Below are 22,432 nucleotides of genomic sequence, written 5' to 3'. Positions count from 1 at the left end.
CTCCTGAAAAACATGTATCATTAATTGCCTCCAGTATGAGTTGATGTTTCCAGCTGTGCCACTATCTTAACTATCTAGTCTTTGACCATGATACTGTTTTTCCCCCTTTGGAAGCAAATTAACCATCTGCAAAATATCCCAGTTATTTAAAGATGAATTTGCACATGAAGTGACATTTTCAAGGGGGTCACTGTGCTCTGTACTGTGCTTAGATATACCAGACATCCACTGTGTATCGGACATTGCCCTGGCTGATGGGAGTATAAGATAATCACATCAGCGCCCTGCTTTCAGAGGACTGGCAGCCTAAGAGGCATCATATAGAATAAAATGGTGCTTGCAAGCACTGGAGTCAAATTGTTTACACTCAGATCCCTGCCATCTACCTCCTAGCTGTGTATCCTTAGCCAAGTTATGGAGCTGCTCGGAGCCTAAGTTTTGTCACTGTAAAATGAAATTATTAACAGTGTCTTTCTTACAAAGTAGTTGTGAGGATAAAATAATTCATGTGAAGTCTTTGTTATTCTTTGTGGCACCTAATAAGCACTCAGCATTTGTTATTTACCAGGAAGAGCCAGTATGATTAGAGAAGCATTGTAGTGGAAGTATGTATTAAGCTTTCTGGCAATCCTAGAGAAAGGAGCCCAGTCTATGTTAGAAAGGAATTGTTGTGAAGAGCTGGACAGAAAATGTAACGTTTGGGGTGGATTTTGAAAGATTAGTCATGGTTGCCAGGCAGAGAAAAGAGAAAGGAAATTTCAGGTATCCAAGTTCAGCAGTGTGAAGGTATTTATCTGGGCAGTAGCAAGCAGTGTAACCAGGCTATAGAAAATAGAGTGCAGAAAGAATAACTCAGAAAGGTTAACTGGGGCCACATAGTGGAGGCTCATGTGTTTAATTCTAGAGTATTTGAACTTTCAGAATGCAAGAGAGGGTCATTCAAGATTTTTAAGTGGGGCCACATGACATGGAGAAGTGGAATAGAAAAGCAGAAACCTGTGTTAGAGGCCTTCCAATTTGTTCCCTCTTGCCTCAAGTTTCCTAAGTGCCAAATCCTAATTTCTACATGTCTGCCATGTCCAGATTTTATCATATTCAGAATCAACCCTCCATTCCCTATCCTGAAAAACAGCATAGCTGCATTCTTCAATCTGAAAATTAGTAATCTCTGAATGTAATTTTCTAGTAACTCCTTCCTACCATCTCCCTGGCTCCTTTCCTCTTCTCTCTCCCATTCCACCCACCTCCAAACCCAACCTGTTACTCTCTTGTTTCCAAAATTCTGAACCTGACCTCTCTTTTTTCTCATCACTGCCACAGTTCTGGCAGAGCCCATACTTTTATACTTCCTCCAAAAAAAATCTTGAAACAAATTTGGGCTTCATTAGCCCTCTATTGCCTTGAGGTCAATGTCCACATTGCTTTATGTGGTGGATCATACCATTCAATTTTACTTCTAAATTCCACTGAAAGGTGGTATTGTCATTTCGTTTCAATTAAATAAACCTTTTTGTGTGGAAACAACTGATGACTGTGACTAAACACATTTAATTCTATTGAGTGGAGTTGCAGACTTCTTGTGAGACATTAACTTAGATTTCTTTCCAATTGCATGACCACCACCTCCTTTGTAATTATATGAACCAGCTGGATGGGATAACAAATTGTTTCTTAAAATGTACTGGTGTGTCTCTTTACTAAGAACTGCTTTGAGTATATTGAGTCACATACCAAAGGTGAAAAGGGTATATTCTGGAGCTGCGTGTAACTGTCATCAGATTGTTATTTCCCAGACTTTGGATGCAGTTTTTACATTTGGATAGAGATTTCACAAACAAAGTGACAAAATTCTGCAGTTTATCTTCTTATTGTTATAGATGGCTGATATGGCAAAGCATACATGGCTAGTTTCCCAGATCAGTGCCTTTGTTGCTCAGAGTTTAATAATAAACAATTTAAAATTCTGTAGAGTTCTTTTACTTGGCTAGTAGACTGTCAGTCTTCTTAGGTAGGCTATGTGGTATCCTGTGAGTATTCAGTTTCAGAAAACATTTATAAATTTATAAATATAGAAAGGGACTAGTAGATTAAGTTGTTTTTGGGCAAACAACGTCGTCTACTGTTTAAAGGAACTCAAACTATTACATATTTTTACAGTTGTCTTTGAAATACTTATTTATTTTCTTCAACATTTATTTTAAGTTTCGGGGTACACGTGCAGGTTGTACAGGTTTGTTACATAGGTAAACATGTGCCATGGTGGTTTGCTGCACAGATCAACCAATCTCCAGCATCCATTAGCTATTCTTCCTGATGCTCTCCCTCCCCCAAACCCTCCTAACAGGCTCCAGTGTACGTTGTTCCCCCCAACCCCACGTGTCCATGTGTTCTCATCTTTCAGCTCCCATACGTGAGAACATGCAGTGTTTGGGTTTCTGTTCCTGCATAGTTTGCTGAGGATAATGGCTTCAAGTTCCATCCATGTTCCTGCAAAGAACATGATCTCATTCCTTTTTATGGCTGCATAGTATTCCATGGTATATATGTACCACATTTTCTTTATCCAGTCTGGGCATTTGGGTTGATTGCATGTCTGTGCTATTGTGAATAGTGCTGCAATGAACATACACATGCGTTTGTCTTTATAATAGAATGATTTATATTCCTTTGGGTATATACCCAGTAATGGAATTGCTGGGTCAAATGGTATTTCTACCTCTAGATCTTTGAGGAATTGCCACACTGTCTTCCACAGTGGTTGAACTGATTTACTCTCCCACCAACAATGTAAAAGTTTCTTTTTCTCCACAACTTTGCCATCATCTGTTGTTTCTGGACTTTTTAATAATTTCCATTCTGACTGGCATGAGATGGTATCTCAGTTGTGGTTTTGATTTGCATTTCTCTAATGATCAATGATGTTGGCTTTTTTTCATGTTTGTTGGCCTCATGAATATCTTCTTTTAAGAAGTATCTGTTCATGTCCTTTGCCTGCCTGCTTTTTAATGGGGTTATTTTTTCTTCTAAATTTGCCTAAATTCATTGTAGATGCTGGATATTAGACCTTTGTCAGATGGATAGATTACAAACATTTTCTCCCATTCTATGAGTTGCCTGTTGACTCTGATGCTAGTTTCTTTTGCTGTGCAGAAGCTCCTTAGTTTAATTACATCCCATTTGTCAATTTATGCTTTTGTTGTAATTGCTTTTGAAATTTTTGTCATGAAATCTGCCCCTGCCTATGTCCTGAATGGTATTGCCCAGATTTTCTTCTGGGTTTTATAGCTTTGGGTTTTACATTTAAGTCTTTAATTCATCTTGAGTTAAATTTTGTATTAGGTGTAAAGATGGGGTCCAGTTTCAGTTTTCTGCATATGGCTAGCCAGTTTTCCCAGCACCATTTATGGAGTAGAAAATCCTTTCCCCATTGCTTGTTTTTGTCAGATCTGTCGAAGATCAGATAGTTGTAGGCATGTGGTCTTATTTCTGAGTTCTCGGTTCTGTTCCATTGGTCTATGTGTCTGTTCTTGTACCAGTACCATGTGATTTTGGTTACTGTAGCCTTGTAGTATAGTTTGAAGTTGGGTAGCGAAGTGCCTTCAGCTTTGTTGTTTTTGCTTAGGATTGTCTTGGCTATTTGGGCTCTTTATTGGTTCCGTATGAATTTTAAAATAGTTTCTTCTGATTCTGTGAACAATGTCAATGTTAGCTTAATGGGAATAGCATTGAACCTATAAATTACTTTGGGCAGTATGGACATTTTCACCATACTGATTCTTCCTATCCATGAGCATGGAATGTTTTTCCATTTGTTTGTGTCCTCTCTGATTTCCTTGAGCAGTGGTTTGTAGTTCTCCTTGAAGAGGTCCTTCATTTCCCTTGTTAGCTGTATTCCTAGGTATTTTATTCTTCTGTAGCAATTGTGAATGGGAGTTGATTTATGATTTGGCTCTCTGCTTGCCTGTTGTTGGTGTATAGGAATGCTAGCAATTTTTGCACATTGATTTTGTATCCTGAGACTTTGCTGAAGTTCCTTATCAGCTTAAGAAGCTTTTGGGATGAAACGATGGGATTTTCTAGATATAGCGTCATGTCATCTGCAAACAAAGGTAATTTGACTTCTTCTCTATTTGAATACCCTTTATTTCTTTCGCTTGCCTGATTGCCCTGGCCAGAGCTTCCAGTACTATGTTGAATAGCGGTGGTGAAAAAAGGCATCCTTGTCATTTGCTGGTTTTCAAGGGTAATGCTTCCAGCTTTTCACCATTTAGTATAGCATTGGCTGTAGGTTTCTCACATATGGCTCTTACTATTTTGAGGCATATTCCTTCAATACCTTGTTTATTGAGAGTTTTTAACATGAAAGGATGTTGAATTTTATCAAAGGCTTTTTCTGTGTCTATTGAGATGATCGTGTGGTTATGTCTTTAGTTCTTTTTATGTTGATGAATTACATTTATTGATCTGCATATGTTGAACCAGCCTCGCATCCTGGGGGTGAAGCTGACTTGATTGTGGTGGATAAGCTTTTTGATGTGCTGCTGGATTCAGTTTGCCTGTGTTTTATTGAGGATTTTTGCATCGATGTTCTTCAGGCATATTGGCCTGAAGTTTTCTTTATGTTGTACCTCTGCTAGATTTTGGTATTAGGATTATGCTGGCCTCATAAAATAGGTTAGGGAGGAGTCCCTTCTTTTGAATTTTTTAGAATAGTTTCTGTAGAAATGGTACCAGCTCTTCTTTATACCTCTGATAAAATTCAGCTCTAAATCTGTCTGGTCATCGTTTTTTGTTTTTTTTTGTTTTTTGTTTTTTGGTTGGTGAGCTATTTATTACTGATTTGATTTCAGAATTATGGGTCTATTCAGGGATTTAATTTCTTCCTGGTTCAGTCTTTGGAGGGTTTATGTGTCTAGGAATTTATCCATTTCTTCTAGATTTTCTAGTTTATGTGTATAGAGGTGTTTGTAAGTTTTCTTGCATGATGGTTTGTATTTCTGTGGGATCAGTAGTGATACCCCCTTATCATTTCTGATTGTGTCGATTCTCCTCTCTCTTCTTCTTTATTAGTCTAGCTAGCAGCCTATTTTATTATTATTATTTTTCCAAAACACCAGCTCCTGGATTCATTGATTTTTTTTTTTTTTTTTTTTTTGAAGGATTTTCTTGTCGCTGTCTCCTTCAGTTCTGCTCTGATCTTGGTTATTTCTTGTCTTCTGCTAGCTATGTTTGCTCTTGGTACTCTAGTTCTTTTTGTTGTGATATCAGGTTGTTAATTTGAGATCTTTGTAGCTTTTTGATGTGGGCATTTAGTGCTACAAATTTCCCTCTTAACACTGCTTTAGCTGCATCTCAGAGATTCTGGTATGTTGTCTCTTCATTCTCATTAGTTTCAAAGAACTCCTTGATTTCTGCCTTAATTTCATTATTGACCCAGGAGTCATTCAGGAACAGATTGTTCAGTTTCCATGTAGTTGTATGGTTTTGTGTGAATTTCTTAGCCTTGAGTTCTAATTTGATTGTGCTGTGATCTGAGAAACTGTTACGATTTCAGTTCTTTACGTTTGCTGAGAAGTGTTTTACCTTACTGTGATCAGTTTTAGAGTAAATGCCATGTGACAACAAGAAGAATATATGTTCTGTTGTTTTGGGGTACAGAGTTCTGTAGATACCTATCAGGTCTGTTTGATCCAGAGCTGAGTTCAGGTCCTGAATATCTTTGTTAATTTTCTGTCCCAGTGATCTGTCGAATATTGTCAGTGGGGCATTAAAGTCTCCCGCAATGATCATGTGGGAGTCTAAGTCTGTTTGTAGGTCTCTAAGAACTTGTTTTTGAATCTGGATGCTCCTGTATTAGGTGCATATATATTTAGGATAGTTAACTCTTGTTGAATTGAACCTTTACCTTCTGTCTTTGTAAATTTGATTGGTTTGAAGTCTGTTTTGTAAGAAATTAGGATTGCAACCCCTGCTTTTTTCTGTTTTCCATTTGCTTGGTAAATTTTTCCTCCATCCCTTTATTTCGAGCCTATGTGTGTCTTTGTTTGTGAGATGGGTCTCTTGAAGACAGCATACCAATGGGTCTCAACTCTATTCAGTTTGCCAGTCTGTGTCTTTAAATTGGGGCATTTAGCCTATTTACATTTAAGGTTAATATTGTTGTGTGTGAATTTGATCCTGTCATCATGCTAGCTGGTTATTTTGCAGACTTGTTTATTTGGTTGCTTCATAGCATCACTGGTCTGTGTACTTTAGTGTGTTTTTGTAGTGGCTGGTAGTGGTTGTTCCTTTCCATATCTAGTGCTTTCTTCAGGAGCTCTTGCAAGGCAGGCTTGGTGGTGACGAATTCCCTCAGCATTTGTTTGTCTGAAAAAGATCTTATTTCTTTGTCACTTAGGAAGCTTAGTTTGGCCAGATATGAAATTTTGGGTTGGAATTTCTTTAAGAATTTTGAATATTGGCCCCCATTCTCTTCTGGCTGGTAAGGTTTCTACTGAGAGGTCCACTGTTAGTCTGACTGGTTTCTCTTCGTAGGTGACCTGGCCTTTCTCTCTGGCTGTCCTTAACATTTTCTCTTTTATTTTGACCTTGGAGAATCTGAGCATTGTGTGTCTTGAAGTTGCTCTTATCATGGAGTACCTTACTGGGGTTCTCTGGATTTCCTGACTTTGAGTTTTGGCCTGTCTTGTTAGGTTGGGGAAGTTCTCCCTGGATGATATCTCGAAGTATCTTTTCCAACTTGGTTCTGTTCTCCCTTTTTCAGGTACCCCAATTAGTCATAAGTTTTTACATAGTCCCATATTTCTTGGAGGTTTTGTTCATTCCTTTTCATTCTGTGTGTGTGTCTGTGTGTGTCTGTGTCTGTGTGTGTGTGTGTGTGTGTGTATAAATTGTCTGCCTGTCTTATTTCAGAAAGATACTTGGTCTATTCTGCCATTGATACTTGTGATTGCATTATGTATTTCTCATGTTGTATTTGTCAGCTCCATCAGATCAGTAATGCTCCTCTCTAAACTGGCTATTCTGGCTGTTGGCTCCTGTATTGTTTTATCATGATTCTTAACTTCTTTGCATTGAGTTACAGCACGCTCCTTTAGCTCAGTGAAGTTCATTATTACTCACCTTCTGAAGCCTACTTCTGTGAGTTCAACCATCTCAACTTCAGCCCAGTTTTGTGCCTTTGCTGAGGAGGTGTTGCAGTCATTTGGAGGAGAAGTACTCTGGCTTTTAGAGTTTTCAGGGTTTTTGCATTGATTCTTTCTCATCTTTGTGGGCTTATCTGTCTTTGATTTTTGAGGTGGCTTACCTTTCAGTGGGGTTTTTGTGGGGTCTTTTTTTTGTTGATGTTGTTGTTGTTACTTTGTTTGTTGTTTTTCTGTTAACAGACCACTTTTCCATAGGACTGTTGCACTTTGCTGGGGGATCTCTCCAGACCCTAGTTGTTTCAGTTTTTACCTTACTTGGAGGTATCACCGGTTAAGCCTGCAAAACAGCAACGACGGTAGCCTGTTCCTTCCTTTGGGAGCTCCGTCCTAGAGGGGTACTGACCTGTTGCTGGCCCAGACACTCCTGTAGGAGTTGTCTGGAGACCCCTGTTGGGAGGTCTCACCTAGTCAGGAGGAACAGGATCAGGGACCTGCTTAAAGCAGTCTGGCTGCTTTTTGGTAGAGCAGGTATGCTGCGTTGTGGGGAGCCCATCCCCATCCAGACTGCTTGAACTGTCCAGAGCCAACAGGCTGGAAAAGCTGAACTGGGTAGATATTGGCCACCCCTCTGCCAGGGGCTCCATCCCAGGGAGGCATGAGAGATCTGTCTGTATAACCCTGGCTGAAGTTGCTGAAATTCCTGGAGTTGCTGGTGCTCACTGGCACCAACTGGTGAGGAGGGATGGATCGGGGTCCCACTTAAAGAAAAAGTCTAGCCACAGTCTGGCACAGCAGCTGTGCTGCATTGTGGTGGACTCCTCCTTGTCTGGACTGCCTGGACTCCCTGGAACTGGCAGGCTGGAATGACTGTGTCAAATGAACTGCAGAAACGGGCCGTCTCCCCAGGGCTCCATCCCAGGGAGAGATCAGAGTTCTGTTCATATAACCCTGGCTAGAGTTGTTGAAATTCCTACAGGGAGGCCCCACCCAGTGAGGAGGGATGGATTAGGGTCCCATTTAAAGAAGCAGTGTGGCCATGATCTGGCACAGCAGCTGTGTTGCATTGTGGGGGACTCCTCTTTGTCCAGTGAACTCCTTGGAGTTGGCAGGCTGGAATGGCTGAGTCGACCTAATCACAGAACTGGCAGCTGCCCCTCCCCGCAGGAACTTGTCCATCTCAGGCAGTCTCTAGCCTGTTGCACTGGTTGGCTGGATTTCCAATCCAGTGAGGCTTAACTTGTGAGGTGCCGTGGAAGTGGGGCCCGCAGAACAAGACTGCTTGGCTCCCTGGATTCAGCCCCCTTCCTCGGGGAATTTACAGATGGATCTCCTGCCTTAACGGGGATTCCTGGGGCTGGAATCTGTTAAACTCCTGGGTCTCTGTGTGAGCCTGAGCAACCGCTCTGCCAAGACTCTGCACAGCTCTGTGTATTGGACCCAAGGCCCTGTTGGTGTGGGCTCACGATGGTATCTCCTGATCCACAGGCTGCAAAGATCTGTGGGAGAAATGTGGTTTCCCAGGTGGGGTCACACAATCACTCACTGCTTCCTGTGGCTGAGAGTGGGGGTTTCTTTGGCTCCATGCCACTCCCAGGTGGGCGATCACTCCATCCTGATTTCCTTAGTTCTTTCTCCATGAGTCGAGTTGTCCGCCTAGTCAGTCCCAATGTGAGAACCTGGGTATTTCAGTTGAAGGTGCTGAATTCACTTGCCATTTTCATTCGTCTGGGAGAGCTGCAGACCACAACTGCTTCTAATCAGCCATCTTGGCCAAAATATCTGTTTGGTTTTTTCCTAACTTCCTTCAGAAAATTCCATATGGAAGCTCAACACCTACAAATACACTCTTGAAAAGATAACAGGACAAATAGTTTGCATTTTATAATTTCCCATTTTTAATTGTCTCTATTGTTATAATTTAATACTTCTGAAAAATTTTTTTAATTTACTAATGAAAGCAACTCTCAGGTGTGATTAATCTTATAATCACATAAATAAGGAAAATCAGTTATGTTTGTAAATAAATATTAGAAGAGTGGTGTTTATATACTTATTTTGTATATGGATCATAATGAAAAATTTAGCTTATGATAATATAAATAGGAAAAATCACTTACTCAAAATTTGCATTTGTACTATAAATCCATGTCTTTGTTTGATTTTTAAACTCTTAAAGATTACAGTAATCTTTTCAATAAAAACTTTATAAAAGTGTTTAAAAATGGAACAGAGACATTGAATTCAAGTTATTACTAAATACATTCTTATATAGGCACAAGGTGGCTTGTATTTATACTTTCAAAAAGACTTTGGAGTTGTCACTTAACTGTTCTACTTTATAAAGATTTGATGTTAATGGCTTTTTTTTGGTCACCATAAATTTAGATGTAGTGTTTGTAGCTATTTCTTGGTGAACAGTTATTTTTATTTTAAATTGGAAAAATAATCTTCATCAGTCAGGAGAAAACGAAATAGTGATTCATGAAGAAATATGTTGACTTTGTCTTTCAGACCTGAAGATTATCGGCTATAAGAGAATAAGAATTGCAGAAAATAACAGTGAAATGATTGAAACTTTCTTCTGATGAGTTTCTCTAACCTACAGGATGGAGTAGAACAACTGCTACAGTTCAGCACCTGTTTTATGTGCCAAATCACTGGGGAAGGGTCAGGAAGGTATACTCTTCAATAAGAAATTGTCATTAAAATATACTATTTTATGGAACCATTTTTATGTAATCTGATTTGAATGTTATAGTTGATAATAATAAAATCACTTTGTTGACTATTCAGTGTTGCATTTAATGATAAAAAACAGACCGTGTGTATAGAATTGCAGTTACACATTCCAAAAATGCCTCTTCATGCAGATTTTCTCAAGGTGCAGGTCACTTTTCTTGTCCCTTGTGAACAAGCTCTACCTTCACTTTTCATTTCAGTGGCTTTTTTGTTTTGTTTTGTTTTTGTTGTTGTTTTTTTTTTTTGAGACAGAGTCTCGCTCTGTCGCCCAGGCTGGAGTGCAGTGGTGCAATCTCAGCTCACTGCAAGCTCTGCCTCCCAGGTTCACGCCATTCTCCTGCCTCAGCCTCCTGAGTAGCTGGGACTACAGGTGCCTGCCACATGCCCAGCTAATTTTTTGTATTTTTAGTACAGATGGGGTTTCACCATGTTAGCCAGGATGCTCTGGATCTCCTGACCTCGTGATCCACCCACCTTGGCCTCCCAAAGTGCTGGGATTACAGGCGTGAGCCACCGCGCCCGGCCTTCAGTGGCTTTTTTAATCTAACCTGTCATCCATCTAAATTCATATTTGCAGCTTAATAGGGTAAAGTTTGCCCTGAAATATTTATAAACTGTTATCTTTTTCTGTATCCCATATAGCCTCTTGGCCCCACATGACACCAAAATAAATAATGCCCATCTGCTCGTTAGAAATCCCTCTTTCCTGCCGGTGATTGTGTTTGTAGACTCTCCACACTGTTTTCCCATATCTATCCTGTTGGCTTCCATTCATGTCTGTACTGGCACTTAGATTGGGGTGCTAGGATGACTATTGCTGTAAAATATGCTCTCTAGAAATTAAGATACTGAGCCACTGCATTTGGGCATTTTTATGGTGGTATTTTTTTCTTCTCTTTCCCTAGCCAATCAAGTAATGAATTTCAGACCAACTTTCCCATTCATTCAGCAAACATATATTGAGTACTGCTATATGCCAGGCACAGTGCTAGATCCTGGGAAAACAAATCATACAAGTCGCCCCCAACACTTCTGTGCCCCATCAAAGAGTCTGTCGTAGGATGGGAAGGAAGTGTAGATAGATTTGTAAACAAGTAAAACTGGTTGTCAAAAGTGCTGATATAACTGTGCGAATTATGATGTAAACATGTTTAATAACTGCATTAACTATGACATAAGCACTTACTATGTGCCAGGCACAACCACTTTATATGAATTATTTAATACATACTGTAATGGAGGTACTGTTATCCTCCCCATTTAAAGGGGACACAGTGAAGCAGCAATAAATTAAGTAATTTGGCCAAGGTAAATATCAGGATTTGTATCCAGGCAATTGGGTTTGAAAGCCCATGGACTTAGCCACTGCTAGATGAGAAAAGGTGAGTATGTTTCTGTATTACAAATTCTTTAACAAAGCACGTATAACCTGGCACAGGTTAACAACTACCATTCAGAAGGAAGTCTGTTACATTTTAAGGTGTTGGACCAAAAAGAACCTCCCCTTCTTACTTTTGATGGAATAATCTTAGGGGAGTGAGCCAATATGAAATAAGTCTCCAGTTCCCGATACATCAGCTTTAATAGGAATTTTTGCCCCGTGTCTACTAAGCACCTGGAACAGTGCTGGCACATATTTGTCAGATGGCTGAAGGACCACTGAAGAAAGGTCCTTATTTTTAACAAAACTTGAGTGTTTGAGCAAGTAAGATGATAGAGACATGGTCTATAAGAATATGGAGCCAAATCATTATAATACGAAGTATTCAATAAGAATATTGAGAATAATCACCATAAAGTCACTCTCACTTGCTGTGTGTGAGAGGGAGGGTTGCCCAATTCTGCTGATTCATGTAGACCTAAACAGAGGCTGTATTGGTGGACTGAATTGCTCCTACTGCTTGCTGTTAGGAGATAAGTCCATTTTGGATTCAGAGAAAACTGAAGCAGAAAAGTTTATTTTAAAACTTTTTTTTTTTTCCAGAGAGGCTTTGAGCCAAGACAGTGCAACAGTTTAGAAGCAGAAACTATTACACCTCCCGCTGCCTACCCATTTGCCATTGTCTGAGAGTTTAACTGCCTTATCTATACATACCCTGAAAGAATACAACCTCAAGTAGCCAAATAAAAATCACAGCTCACTGTATGGGACTCAGTAGTCCAAGGGAGGAAGATAAGCTGGACCCTAGAATAGCAGCTCCTATCAAAGTAAAATGAATAGAAGCAGAAGAGAACTTTTTAAAAATAATACAAATTCTTATATAAAAAAGAAACTCAAATTATTACAAACATTGGAAAGAACAAGAACGCTAACATGTTTTCTGTTACCATATGTATCCTCAATTTGCAAATTAGTGCAGACAAATGAGGAATCAATCCCCAAAACCAAAATCATATTTGTTCATAAACCATTTTTCACCAGGTGACTATGCATTGCACTATTGGAAAATATCAGTAAATGTGAAAGACACCATCCAACTAAGCATAATGACCTGGGAAGAATATACAATATACCTTATCTTTCTTACCCCATTTTACTCAAGTCCATTGCCCTGTGGGAAATACCCTGCTGTATTTATGTACTTTCTCAGTAAAACATGAGTAAGTGTCCTATTACAAGTGATAGGAAAGGAGAAGGCTTACATATTGCAAAGTTTTACAATAACAGAATGTGATACTGCAGCAGCCACTGGGCCTAAAGTAATCACAATGATGAACATAGCAGATAATACTGAAGACAAACAAAGGCTTAATATTAACATCTCAATAATCATCTGCTTTCCAGAGAACTAAAAACTGACAAGCACTTGCAGGGAGCTGAAGATAACTACAAACCTGATGCAGCATGAGCACACTTTGTGTCATCCAATTTCATCTGGGGCCACACAACTTCAGTAAAGAGGGCATAATTAACAACCAAAAAGGTTGTATTTCTGTTTATAGGGAGTTTGAAGACATAAAAAACAAGATAATAGCCACCTTTACCCATTTCATTCAAAAAACTATGTTTTGTATGTCTTCTTTTGAGAAAACTATTCAGGTCTTTTGCCCATTTTTTGATGGAGTTATTTGTTTTCTTGTTTCTTGGTTGCTTATATATTTTGGATCTTATCCCCTTGTACAATGTATGGTTTACAAATATTTTCTCCCAATCTGTGGGTTGCCTTTTTACTCTGTTAACTATTTTCTTTGCTGTACATAAGCTCTTTAGTTTAATGCAATCTGATTTATCTATTTTTGCTTTCATTGCCTGTGCTTTGGGGAACAATCCAAGAAGTCACTACCCAGACCAATGTCCTGGAGGTTTCTCCCTGTGTTTTCACCTATAAGTTTTATAGTTTTAGGTCTTAACATTTAAATATTTATTCTGAGTTGATTCTTGTATAAAGGGTGAAGATAAGGGTTTATTTTTATTTTCCTGCATGAAGATATGCATTTTTTCCAACACAGCTTATTGAAGAGACTGTCATTTTCCCCATTGTCTGTACCTGGCACCCTTTTTGAGAATCAATTGACCATAGGTGTGTGGGGTTATTTCTGAGTTCTTTATTCATTGGTCAATGTATTTTTATGCCAATGTCATGCTGTTTTGATTACTATAGCTTTGTAATATATTTTGAAATCCAGCAGTGTGATACCTCCAGCTTTGTTCTTTTTGGTTGATGTTGTCTTGGCTATTTGGATCTTGTGGCCCCATTCCAATTTTAAGATTGCGTTTTCTGTTTCTGTGAAGAATGACATTGGAATTTTGATAGGGATTGCATTGAATCTGTAGATCACTTTGTGTAGTATGGATATTTAATGATATGCTAGGTTTTTTTGCCACAGATTGGAGGCAGCATTAACATGCCTCTCCTGCCTGGAAAGACAAAACAGTGTGTAGATACTCACACTGTGAACTTTTTTTCCAAAAAGCAATGCAGGAACTTAACAGGAAAACTGAAATCCTCAGTTTCTTTTAAAGATGTGGCAGGATGCAGCCTGCACCATAAGCCAGATGAAAAACTTTGTCCCTAGAGTGTGAGAAGAAGAAAGGCTGCCTCCAGGATATACACCCCCACTGGGAAATCTAGAAATCCAGGCCACAGGGGAAGGCCTTAACCCTATGCCATGCTAGAACTGATTTAGGGAGCGGGGGAGGGGGGGCAATATAAAAGTAGGAACAGCAGCAGGAAGAACTTTACATACATTCCTAGTCTCCACTGCAAACCAAGGGAAGCCATTCTTTATTCTGCCTCACAGGGGACCTCATGGAGGTCTGCCTACTCAGGCAGTGGTCACAGATTGAAAGAAGCTCACAAATGAATTTTGTGATACAACTTCTAGTGAGGAGGAACACCCTTAGCCAGAAGCAGTCAGGGCAGAGGGAGTAGGGGTGGGAAGCAAATGAGAAGTTTGATGCAGCCACAAATGTAGAAGCTGTGTGGGTGGACTGGGAGGGTTATGGCCCAGAAGCCATGGTTGCTATTTCTGCAGTGAAGGCTTATGGCCTGGGGCAATTTTTAGTTCTGAGTGTAGACAGCCTGGAACTTAGCTCACTGCTGCTAGCAGAAAACTGCAGGTGTGAGATCTGCCTTGCAAGTGTATGGAAGTTGGGTGCTCCTTACTCCCTGCACAAACTTCTGTGCAACAGAGGCAGCTATGCTCCTCTCTGAAACATTACCCCAGTAGCCAGTGAACCAACCCACAACTTCCACAGGGGCTGCTGCTTGCTTGTCATGCAGAGTCAGAGCATAGACCTCCGTAACTCAGCCCCCACTTGGCTCTGTCCCTTCACCCTCCCTGGTAGCTTAACACAAAGGACTGAAATTTTTGGAAGCTTAATGACCCTGCCCATTACCTGAGAAACCAGAGTACCTTCCCTGGGTAACATAAGGCAAGCACAAATCCCACCATTACCACTGCAGCTGATATTCTTTTGCAAATGTCACCTCCTGGCTGGAAGCCAACTGATACAGTTCTTTACAGCATCTACAGGTGGAATAACACAGTACCCAGAAAAGAGAAAACTTGTGCATGACCTCAGCTATCACCATTGCCTGCACCACCCTGGCTAACCAGGGGGTCTTGAGTCTGTCCATGTGATCAGTTCATTACTGCTACAACCAGCATTTGAGAACCCCAATACATGGAGGCTCTCTGTAACCAAGGAATCTAAGAGTCTGCATCACTCCCCTGCCACCCCCATCAGAGCTGGTGGTGGTACCCACTGCTGGGAGACTTGAGGACAGATCACATCTCTGGATCCCTTGCAAACATTCCCCAGCACCAGCCGGGAGTGTGGGAGACCCAGAGGAACAATAGCATTCACATTAGTCTCTGGCTCTTGGGGATTCCTACTCCTAGAGGAAGAGGAAGTACAACACATCAAGAGAAAACCCTGTGGGACAAAAAAAAAAAAAAAAAAAAAAACCCAGACAGCAGGCCTTGAGTCCCAGATCTTTCCACTGGTGGGAAGTTTCTTTCCGCAGAGGCACAATTGCAGTGCTGAGCTCAGCAGGGAAAGTGTATAGCTCTACCCCAACAAGTAGGCAGCTCTGGTGCTTGTGAAGGGTCTTGGAGATTTATTTTCCCCCTCATCCACCATTGCTGACACAGCTGGGGCTTTTCCCATGGGACCTCAGCAGGGGTGCACCTATAGACAGCCTTACTGGAACACTTTGGGTGACTGCATCCCATAGGAGGAGCACCCTCCAGGTGTAGGCTTGCAAGAGAGGTAGAGTCACAATTTCTCTGTCCTTGGAACATCAGTATTCCTGCAGATGGAAAAAGGTGCCTGTCTGATCTGAATATCCAGAACACTGAGTCAGAAGTTAGTCTGAGAGGAGGATGGCTTTCCTGCTGGCCTGGCAGGGGAGCTGAGGTGACTCTTATCCTTCCCTCTGATAAGACCTCAGTGTGTCTTCCTGAGAGTTCGTCCAGCCACCTCTGTAAAGGCTAGGACCTGTGCCCACCATTAGGTATTACCTTTACCCACCTGCTATAGCCAAAGCCAGTTTTTACCCATGAACACCTCCCCTATTGGCCTGAAGCCTATTCAACTATTGAACTATTCAACCCAGTAAATAAAATACTGGGGAATAAATAAATAGTGCACACCACAGGGGAATGAGAAGTTTCAAGAGACCTCTGCCATTCCAACCCTATAGGATACAGTGAACTTGGTGACACAGCAAGCACATTGCTACTGCAACCAGCATCTGAGAAAGCCATCGTACAAAGACTCTATAACTGAGGAACTTATACAGAATCTTCACCTGTGAAAGCACCAAGAACTGAATTAGGCTGCAATAAACTACAAACATTAAGACACATCCTTGAGGAGGAAAAAAGAAATTAACAAAAAACATAGTCAAATCAAACACAAATTCAAGAATAATGAGAAGAAATAATCTACCCAAATGAGGAAGAATGAGACAAGTAATTCTGGTAATATGACAAAACAGGGTTCTATAACACCCCCAAAATATCACACTAGCCCTCCGGGAATGAATCTAAACAAAGGTGAAACCACTGAAATATCAGATAAAGAATTCAAATTGGTTATTAAGCTATTCAAGGAGATATAAGAGAAAGGTGAAAAACAACAGAAATTTTCAAAACAATTGAGGATATGAACAAAATATTTCCTAAAGAGATAGATATCCTAAAGAAAACCCAATCAATTTCTGGAAATGAAAGACATACTTAGGGAATTATATAATAAAATGTAGTGGAGCATTTCAACCAGGGAGGCGGAAGTTGCAGTGAGCCAAAATTGCACCATTGCACTCTAGCCTGGGTGACAAGAGAGAAACTCCATCTAAAAAAAAAAAGAACTTAACTTCACTCTAGAACAAACAGACCTAACATGTATTTACAGAATATTCTACCCAAAAACTGCAGAATATACATTCTTCTCATCATCACATGGAGCATTCTCCAAGAGAGACCATATGATAGGCCACAAAACAAGTCTCAATAGATTTTTAAAAATCAGAATCACACTAAGTATCTTCTCAGACCACAGTGGAATAAAACTAGAAATCAGCTTCAAAAGAAAACCCCAAAACTGCAAATACATAGACATTAAACAATCTGCTCCTGAATGATTTTTGGGTTAACAATAAAATTGAGAGCATAAAACTCACAGGGTCTATAAAACAATAACACAATATAAAAAGTATCTAGGTAACAATGAATAAAATGAATGGAACAGTACCTCATATCTCTATATTAACATTGAATGTAAATGCCCTAATTGTTCCACTTAAAGATACAAAGTGGCAGAATGCATACAAAATCACAAACCAAATATCTGCTGTATTCAAGAGACTCACCTAACATGTAAGGATTCATCTAAACTAAGGTAAAGGGGTGGAAAAAGATATTCCATGCAAATAGAAAACAAAAGCAAGCAGGAATAGCTATGTTTATATCAGCTAAAACAGACTTTAAAGCAACAACTTAAAAAAAAAAAAAAGACACAGAAGGTCATTTTACAATGACAGAAGGATCAATCCAATAAGAAGATACTATAATCCTAAATTTATATGCACCTTACACTGGAGCTCCCAGATTCACAAAACAATTAGTACTAGATGTGAAAAGTGAGACAGCAACACAATAATAGTGGGAAACCTCAATACTCACTGACAGCACTAGACAGATCAAGACACAAAGTCAACAAGCAAAAATGAACAGCCATGCGCAGTGGCTCATGCCTGTAATCCCAGCACTGTGGGAGGCCAAGACGGGTGGATCACCTGAAGTCAGGAGTTTGAGACCAGCCTGGCCAACATGGTGAAACCCTGTTTCTGCTAAAAATACAAAAATGAGCTGGGCAAGGTGGCAGATGCCTGTCATCCCAGCTACACAGGAGGCTGAGGCAGGAGAAATGCAGGAACCTGGGAGGCGGAAGTTGCAGTGAGCCAAGATCGCACCATTGCAATCTAGCCAGGGTGACAAGAGAGAAACTCTGTCTCAAAAAAAAAAAAAAAAAGGACTTAAATACACTCTAGAACAAACAGACCTAACATGTATTTACAGAACATTCTAAATTACAGAACATTCTACCCAAGAACTGCAGAATATACATTCTTCTCATTATCACATGGAGCATTCTCCAAGAGACCATATGATAGGCCACAAAACAAGTCTCAATAAATTTTTAAAATTCAGAATCACATTAAGTATCTTCTGAGACCACAGTGGAATAAAACTAGAAATCAGCTTCAAAAGAAAACCCTAAAACTACAAATACATGGAAATTAAACAATCTGTCCTGAATGATTTTTGGGTTAACAGTAAAATTGAGATGGAAATTTAAAAATGCTTTGAAATACATGATAGTAGTGACACAACTTATCAAAACCCCTGGGATACAGCAAAAGCAGTGCTAAGAGGAAAACTTATATTGCTAAATGCATACAGCAAATTTTTCTGAAAAATCACAAACTGACAGCCCAATGTCACACCTCAAGTAACTAGAGAAACAAGAATAAACCAAACCCAAAGCTAGCAGAAGAAAATAAATAATGAAGATCAAAACAGAACTAAATGAAACTTAAAGAAAAAATATAAAAGATTAATGAAAGAAAAACTTGATCCTTTGAAAATATAAACAAAATTGATAGACCATGAGCTAGATTAACCCAGAAAAGAAAAGAGAAGGTTCCAATGAGCTCAATTAGAAATGAAGCTGCAGAGTTTCATTTTGAGACTCCTGTGAACACTTCTATTCACATAAACTAGATAACCTAGAGGAAATGGATAAATTCCTGGAAACATACAAGCCTCCTAGATTAAGCAGGAAGAAATAGAAACCCCAAACAGCCCAATAACAAGCAGATAGATTGAATCAGCAAATAAGAAGAAGAAGAAGATAAGGTCAGCAGAAAAAAGCCTAGGGCCAGAAGGATTCACAGATGAATTCTATCAGACATTCAAAGAAGAGTTGGTACCAATCCTACTGAAACTATTTCAAAAGATTGAGAAAGAGGGAATCATTCCTAAATTATTCTATGAACATAGTATCACCAATACCAAAACTGGGAAAGGACATAACAATAACAACAACAAAAACTACAGACCAATATCCCTGATGAACACAGATGCAAAAATCTTCAACAACATACTGGCTAACCAAATCCAACAGCACATCAGAAAAATAACACACCACTATCAATTCACCCCAGGGATGCAGGGATAGTTTAACATATGCACATCAATAAATGTGATACATCACGTAAAGAGAATCAATAACAAAAACCATGTGAACATGTCCCTAGATGCAGAAAGAGGCATTTGATAAAACCCAGCATCTTTTTATGATTTAAAAAAAAACTGAAAAACTAGGCATAGAAGGGACTTACCTCAAATTAATAAAAGCCATATACAAGAAACCCATAGCGAACATCATACTAAATGGAGGAAAGTTGAAAGCATTCCCCCTAAGAATTGGAACAAAACAAGGATGCCCATTTCATGTTTATTCAACATAGTACAGGAAGTCCTAGCCCGAACAATCAGGCAAGAGAAAGAAATAAAGGGTCTTCAAATTGGAAAAGAGGAAGTCAAACTATTGCTGCTCACTGATGATATGATTGTATACCTAGAAAACTCTAAAGGGTCCTCCAAAAAACTCCTAGATTTAATAAAAGAATTCAGTCCAAGTGTGGTGGCTCACATCTTTAATCTAAGCACTTTAGGAGGCTGAAGCAGGTGGATTGCCTGAGCTCAAGAGTTTGTGACCAGCTTGGGCAACATGGCAAGACCTCATCTCTACAAAAAATACAAAAATTATCCAGGTATGGTGGTGCCTGCCTGTAGTCCTAACTAGTTGGAAGGCTGAGTTGGGAGAATTGCTTGAGCCCAGGAGGTTGAGGCTGCAGTGAGCCATGTTAGCACCATGGTACAGTACTCCAGCCTGGGTGACAGAGTGAGACCCTGCTGAAAAAAAAAAAAAAAAAAAAAAAAGAATTCAGTAAAGCCTCAGGTTACAAAATCAATGTACACAAATCAGTAGAACTGCTATACACAACAGCCAAACTGCAAACTCAATCCCTTTTACAGTAGCTGCAAAAATATTAAAATACCTAGGAATATAGTTAACCAAGGAGATGGAAGACCTCTTCAAGGGGAACTGCAAAACACTGCTGAGAGATATCAGAGGTGACAGAAACAAATGGAAAGACATCCCATGCTCATGGATTAGAAAAATCTATATCATGAAAATAACCATACTGCCCAAAGCAGTCTACAGATTCAATGCAATTCCTATCAAAATACCAACAACACTTTTCACAGAATTAGAAAAAACAATGCTGAAATTCATATGAAACTGAAGAAGAGCCCGAATAAGCAAAGCAGTCCTAAGCAGAAAGAACAAATCTGGAGGCATCACATTACCTGACTTCAAATTATACTATAAGGCTATAGTTACAAAAACAGCATGGAACTGGTATAAAAGTAGACACATGAACCAATGATACAGAATAGAGAACCCAAAAGTAAAACCAAATATTTACATCCAACGGACTTTCGACAAAACATACAAAAACATAACTTGGGGAAACGACACCCTATTTAATAAATGGTGCTGGGAAAACTGGGTAGCCACATGCAGAAGAATGAAACGAGATCTCTCTTTCTCACCTTATATAAAAATCAACTCAAGATGGATTAAAACTTTAAATCTCAGACCTGAAACCATAAAAACATTTTTCCAAGGTTATCTTCTGGATAACCTTGGAAAACCTCTTTGGGATATTGGCCTTGGTAAAGAATTCATGACTAAAACCCCAAAAGCAAATGTAACAAAAACAAAAATAAATAAATGGTACCTGATTAAACTAAAAATCTACACAGCAAAAGACATAATCATCAGAGTAAACAGACAACCCACAGAATGAGAAAAAATATTTGCAAACTATATATCTGACAAAGGACTAGTATCCAGAATCTACAAGGAATCAAACAAATCAGCAAAAAACCAACAATCCCATCTAAAAGTGGGCAAATGACATGAATAGACATTTCTCAAAAGAACACAAATGACCAACAAACATACGAAAAAATGATCAACATCACTAATCATCAGGGAAATAAAAATTAAAACCACAATGAGACATCACCTTGCCCCTGAAAGAACGGCCATTATTAAAAAGTGAAAAAACAATAGATGTTGGTGTGGATGTGGTGAAAAGGGAATGATTATACACTGCTAGTGAGAATGTAAATTAGAACAATCTCTATGGAAAACTATATGGAGATTCCTTAAAGAAGGAAAAGTGGAGCCATCATTTGATCCAGCAATCCCACTACTGGGTATCTACCCAAAGGAAAATAAGTCATATGGAAAAGAAACATGTACACATATGTTTATTGCAGCCCAATTCACAATTTTGTAAACATATGGAAGCAACCTAAATGCCCATAGAACAATGAGTGGATAAAGAAAATGTGTGTGTGTATATGTATGTATACTGTGTATATATATGTATACACACACACACATATATATATACACACACACACACACTACATTTTATATGATGGAATACTACTTAGCTATAAAAATGAACAAAATAATGTCTTTTGCAGCAACTTGGATGGAGCTGGAGGCCATTATTCTAAGTGAAGTAACTCAGGAATGGAAAACCAAATACCATATGTTCTCACTTACAGTTGGGAGCTAAGCTATGAGTACGCAAAAGCATACAGAGTGGATAATAGACTTTGGCAACTCAGAAGGGTGAAGGTGGGAGGGGAGTGAGGGATTAAAAAAACTGTGTATTATAGACAGCATACATCTCTCGGTTGACAGGTGCACTAAAATCTCAGAATTGACCACTATATAATTCATCTATGTAACCAAAAACCACTTATACCCCAAAAGCTATTGAAATAAAAGAAATATTTAAAAACAGAAAAACTAAAAAATAAAATTTTAAAAATTAATTCTTCCAATTCATGAACACAGGGTATCTTTTCATTTATTTGTGTCATCTTTCACTTCCTGAGTTAAATTCACCCTATTTTTTGCACTATTGTAAATGAATTGTTTTTTTAAATTTTCTTTTTCAGATAGGGCATTGTTAGTTTATAGAAACACTAGTGGTTTTGATATGTTGATTTTGTATCCTGCAACTTTGTTGAATTTAATTGTCAGTTCTTACAGTGTTTTGATGAAGTTGTTAGGAATTTCTATACATAAGATTATGAAATACATGATGAAACAGAGAGAGTTTCACTTCTTTCTTTTTCTATTTGGATCTCTTTTCTTTCGCTTGCCTAATTGCTGTGGCTGGGAAGCACAGCACTGTGTTGAACAGAAGTGATGAGAATGGGCATTATTGCCTTGTCCATGATCTTAGCGGAAACGCCTTCCGACATGGAAGACATTATTCTAAGAGAAATAAGGCAGGCACAGAAAGGTGAATAATTGAATAATGTGTGACCTCACTTACATATAGAAGTTTAAAAAGTCAAACTCATAGAAGTAAACAATGAAGTAGTGGTTACTAGAGGCTGGTCAGGAGGCAAGAGTGGATAGGGAAAGAAGAGAC

The 22,432-nt window shown here is 39.1% G+C and overlaps 1 protein-coding gene across 2 annotated transcripts in view; it reads left to right on the top strand.

Annotated features, from left to right (window-relative positions):
* Nucleotides 1-9,933, top strand: part of MRPL13 (mitochondrial ribosomal protein L13) — a 49,666-nt gene extending 39,733 nt beyond the window's left edge. For both annotated transcript variants that reach the window (XM_025393675.1, XM_025393676.1), the window contains exon 7: nt 9,657-9,933. In XM_025393675.1, coding sequence (XP_025249460.1) covers nt 9,657-9,678 — 22 coding nt within the window. In that variant the 3' untranslated portion in view covers nt 9,679-9,933. The remainder of the gene's footprint in view (nt 1-9,656) is intronic.
* Nucleotides 9,934-22,432: the final 12,499 nt, after the last annotated feature.

Source organism: Theropithecus gelada, chromosome 8 (assembly GCF_003255815.1).
Source record: "Theropithecus gelada isolate Dixy chromosome 8, Tgel_1.0, whole genome shotgun sequence".
Classification (NCBI taxonomy): domain Eukaryota; kingdom Metazoa; phylum Chordata; class Mammalia; order Primates; family Cercopithecidae; genus Theropithecus; species Theropithecus gelada.
This window is presented reverse-complemented; position numbering and strand designations above follow the sequence as displayed.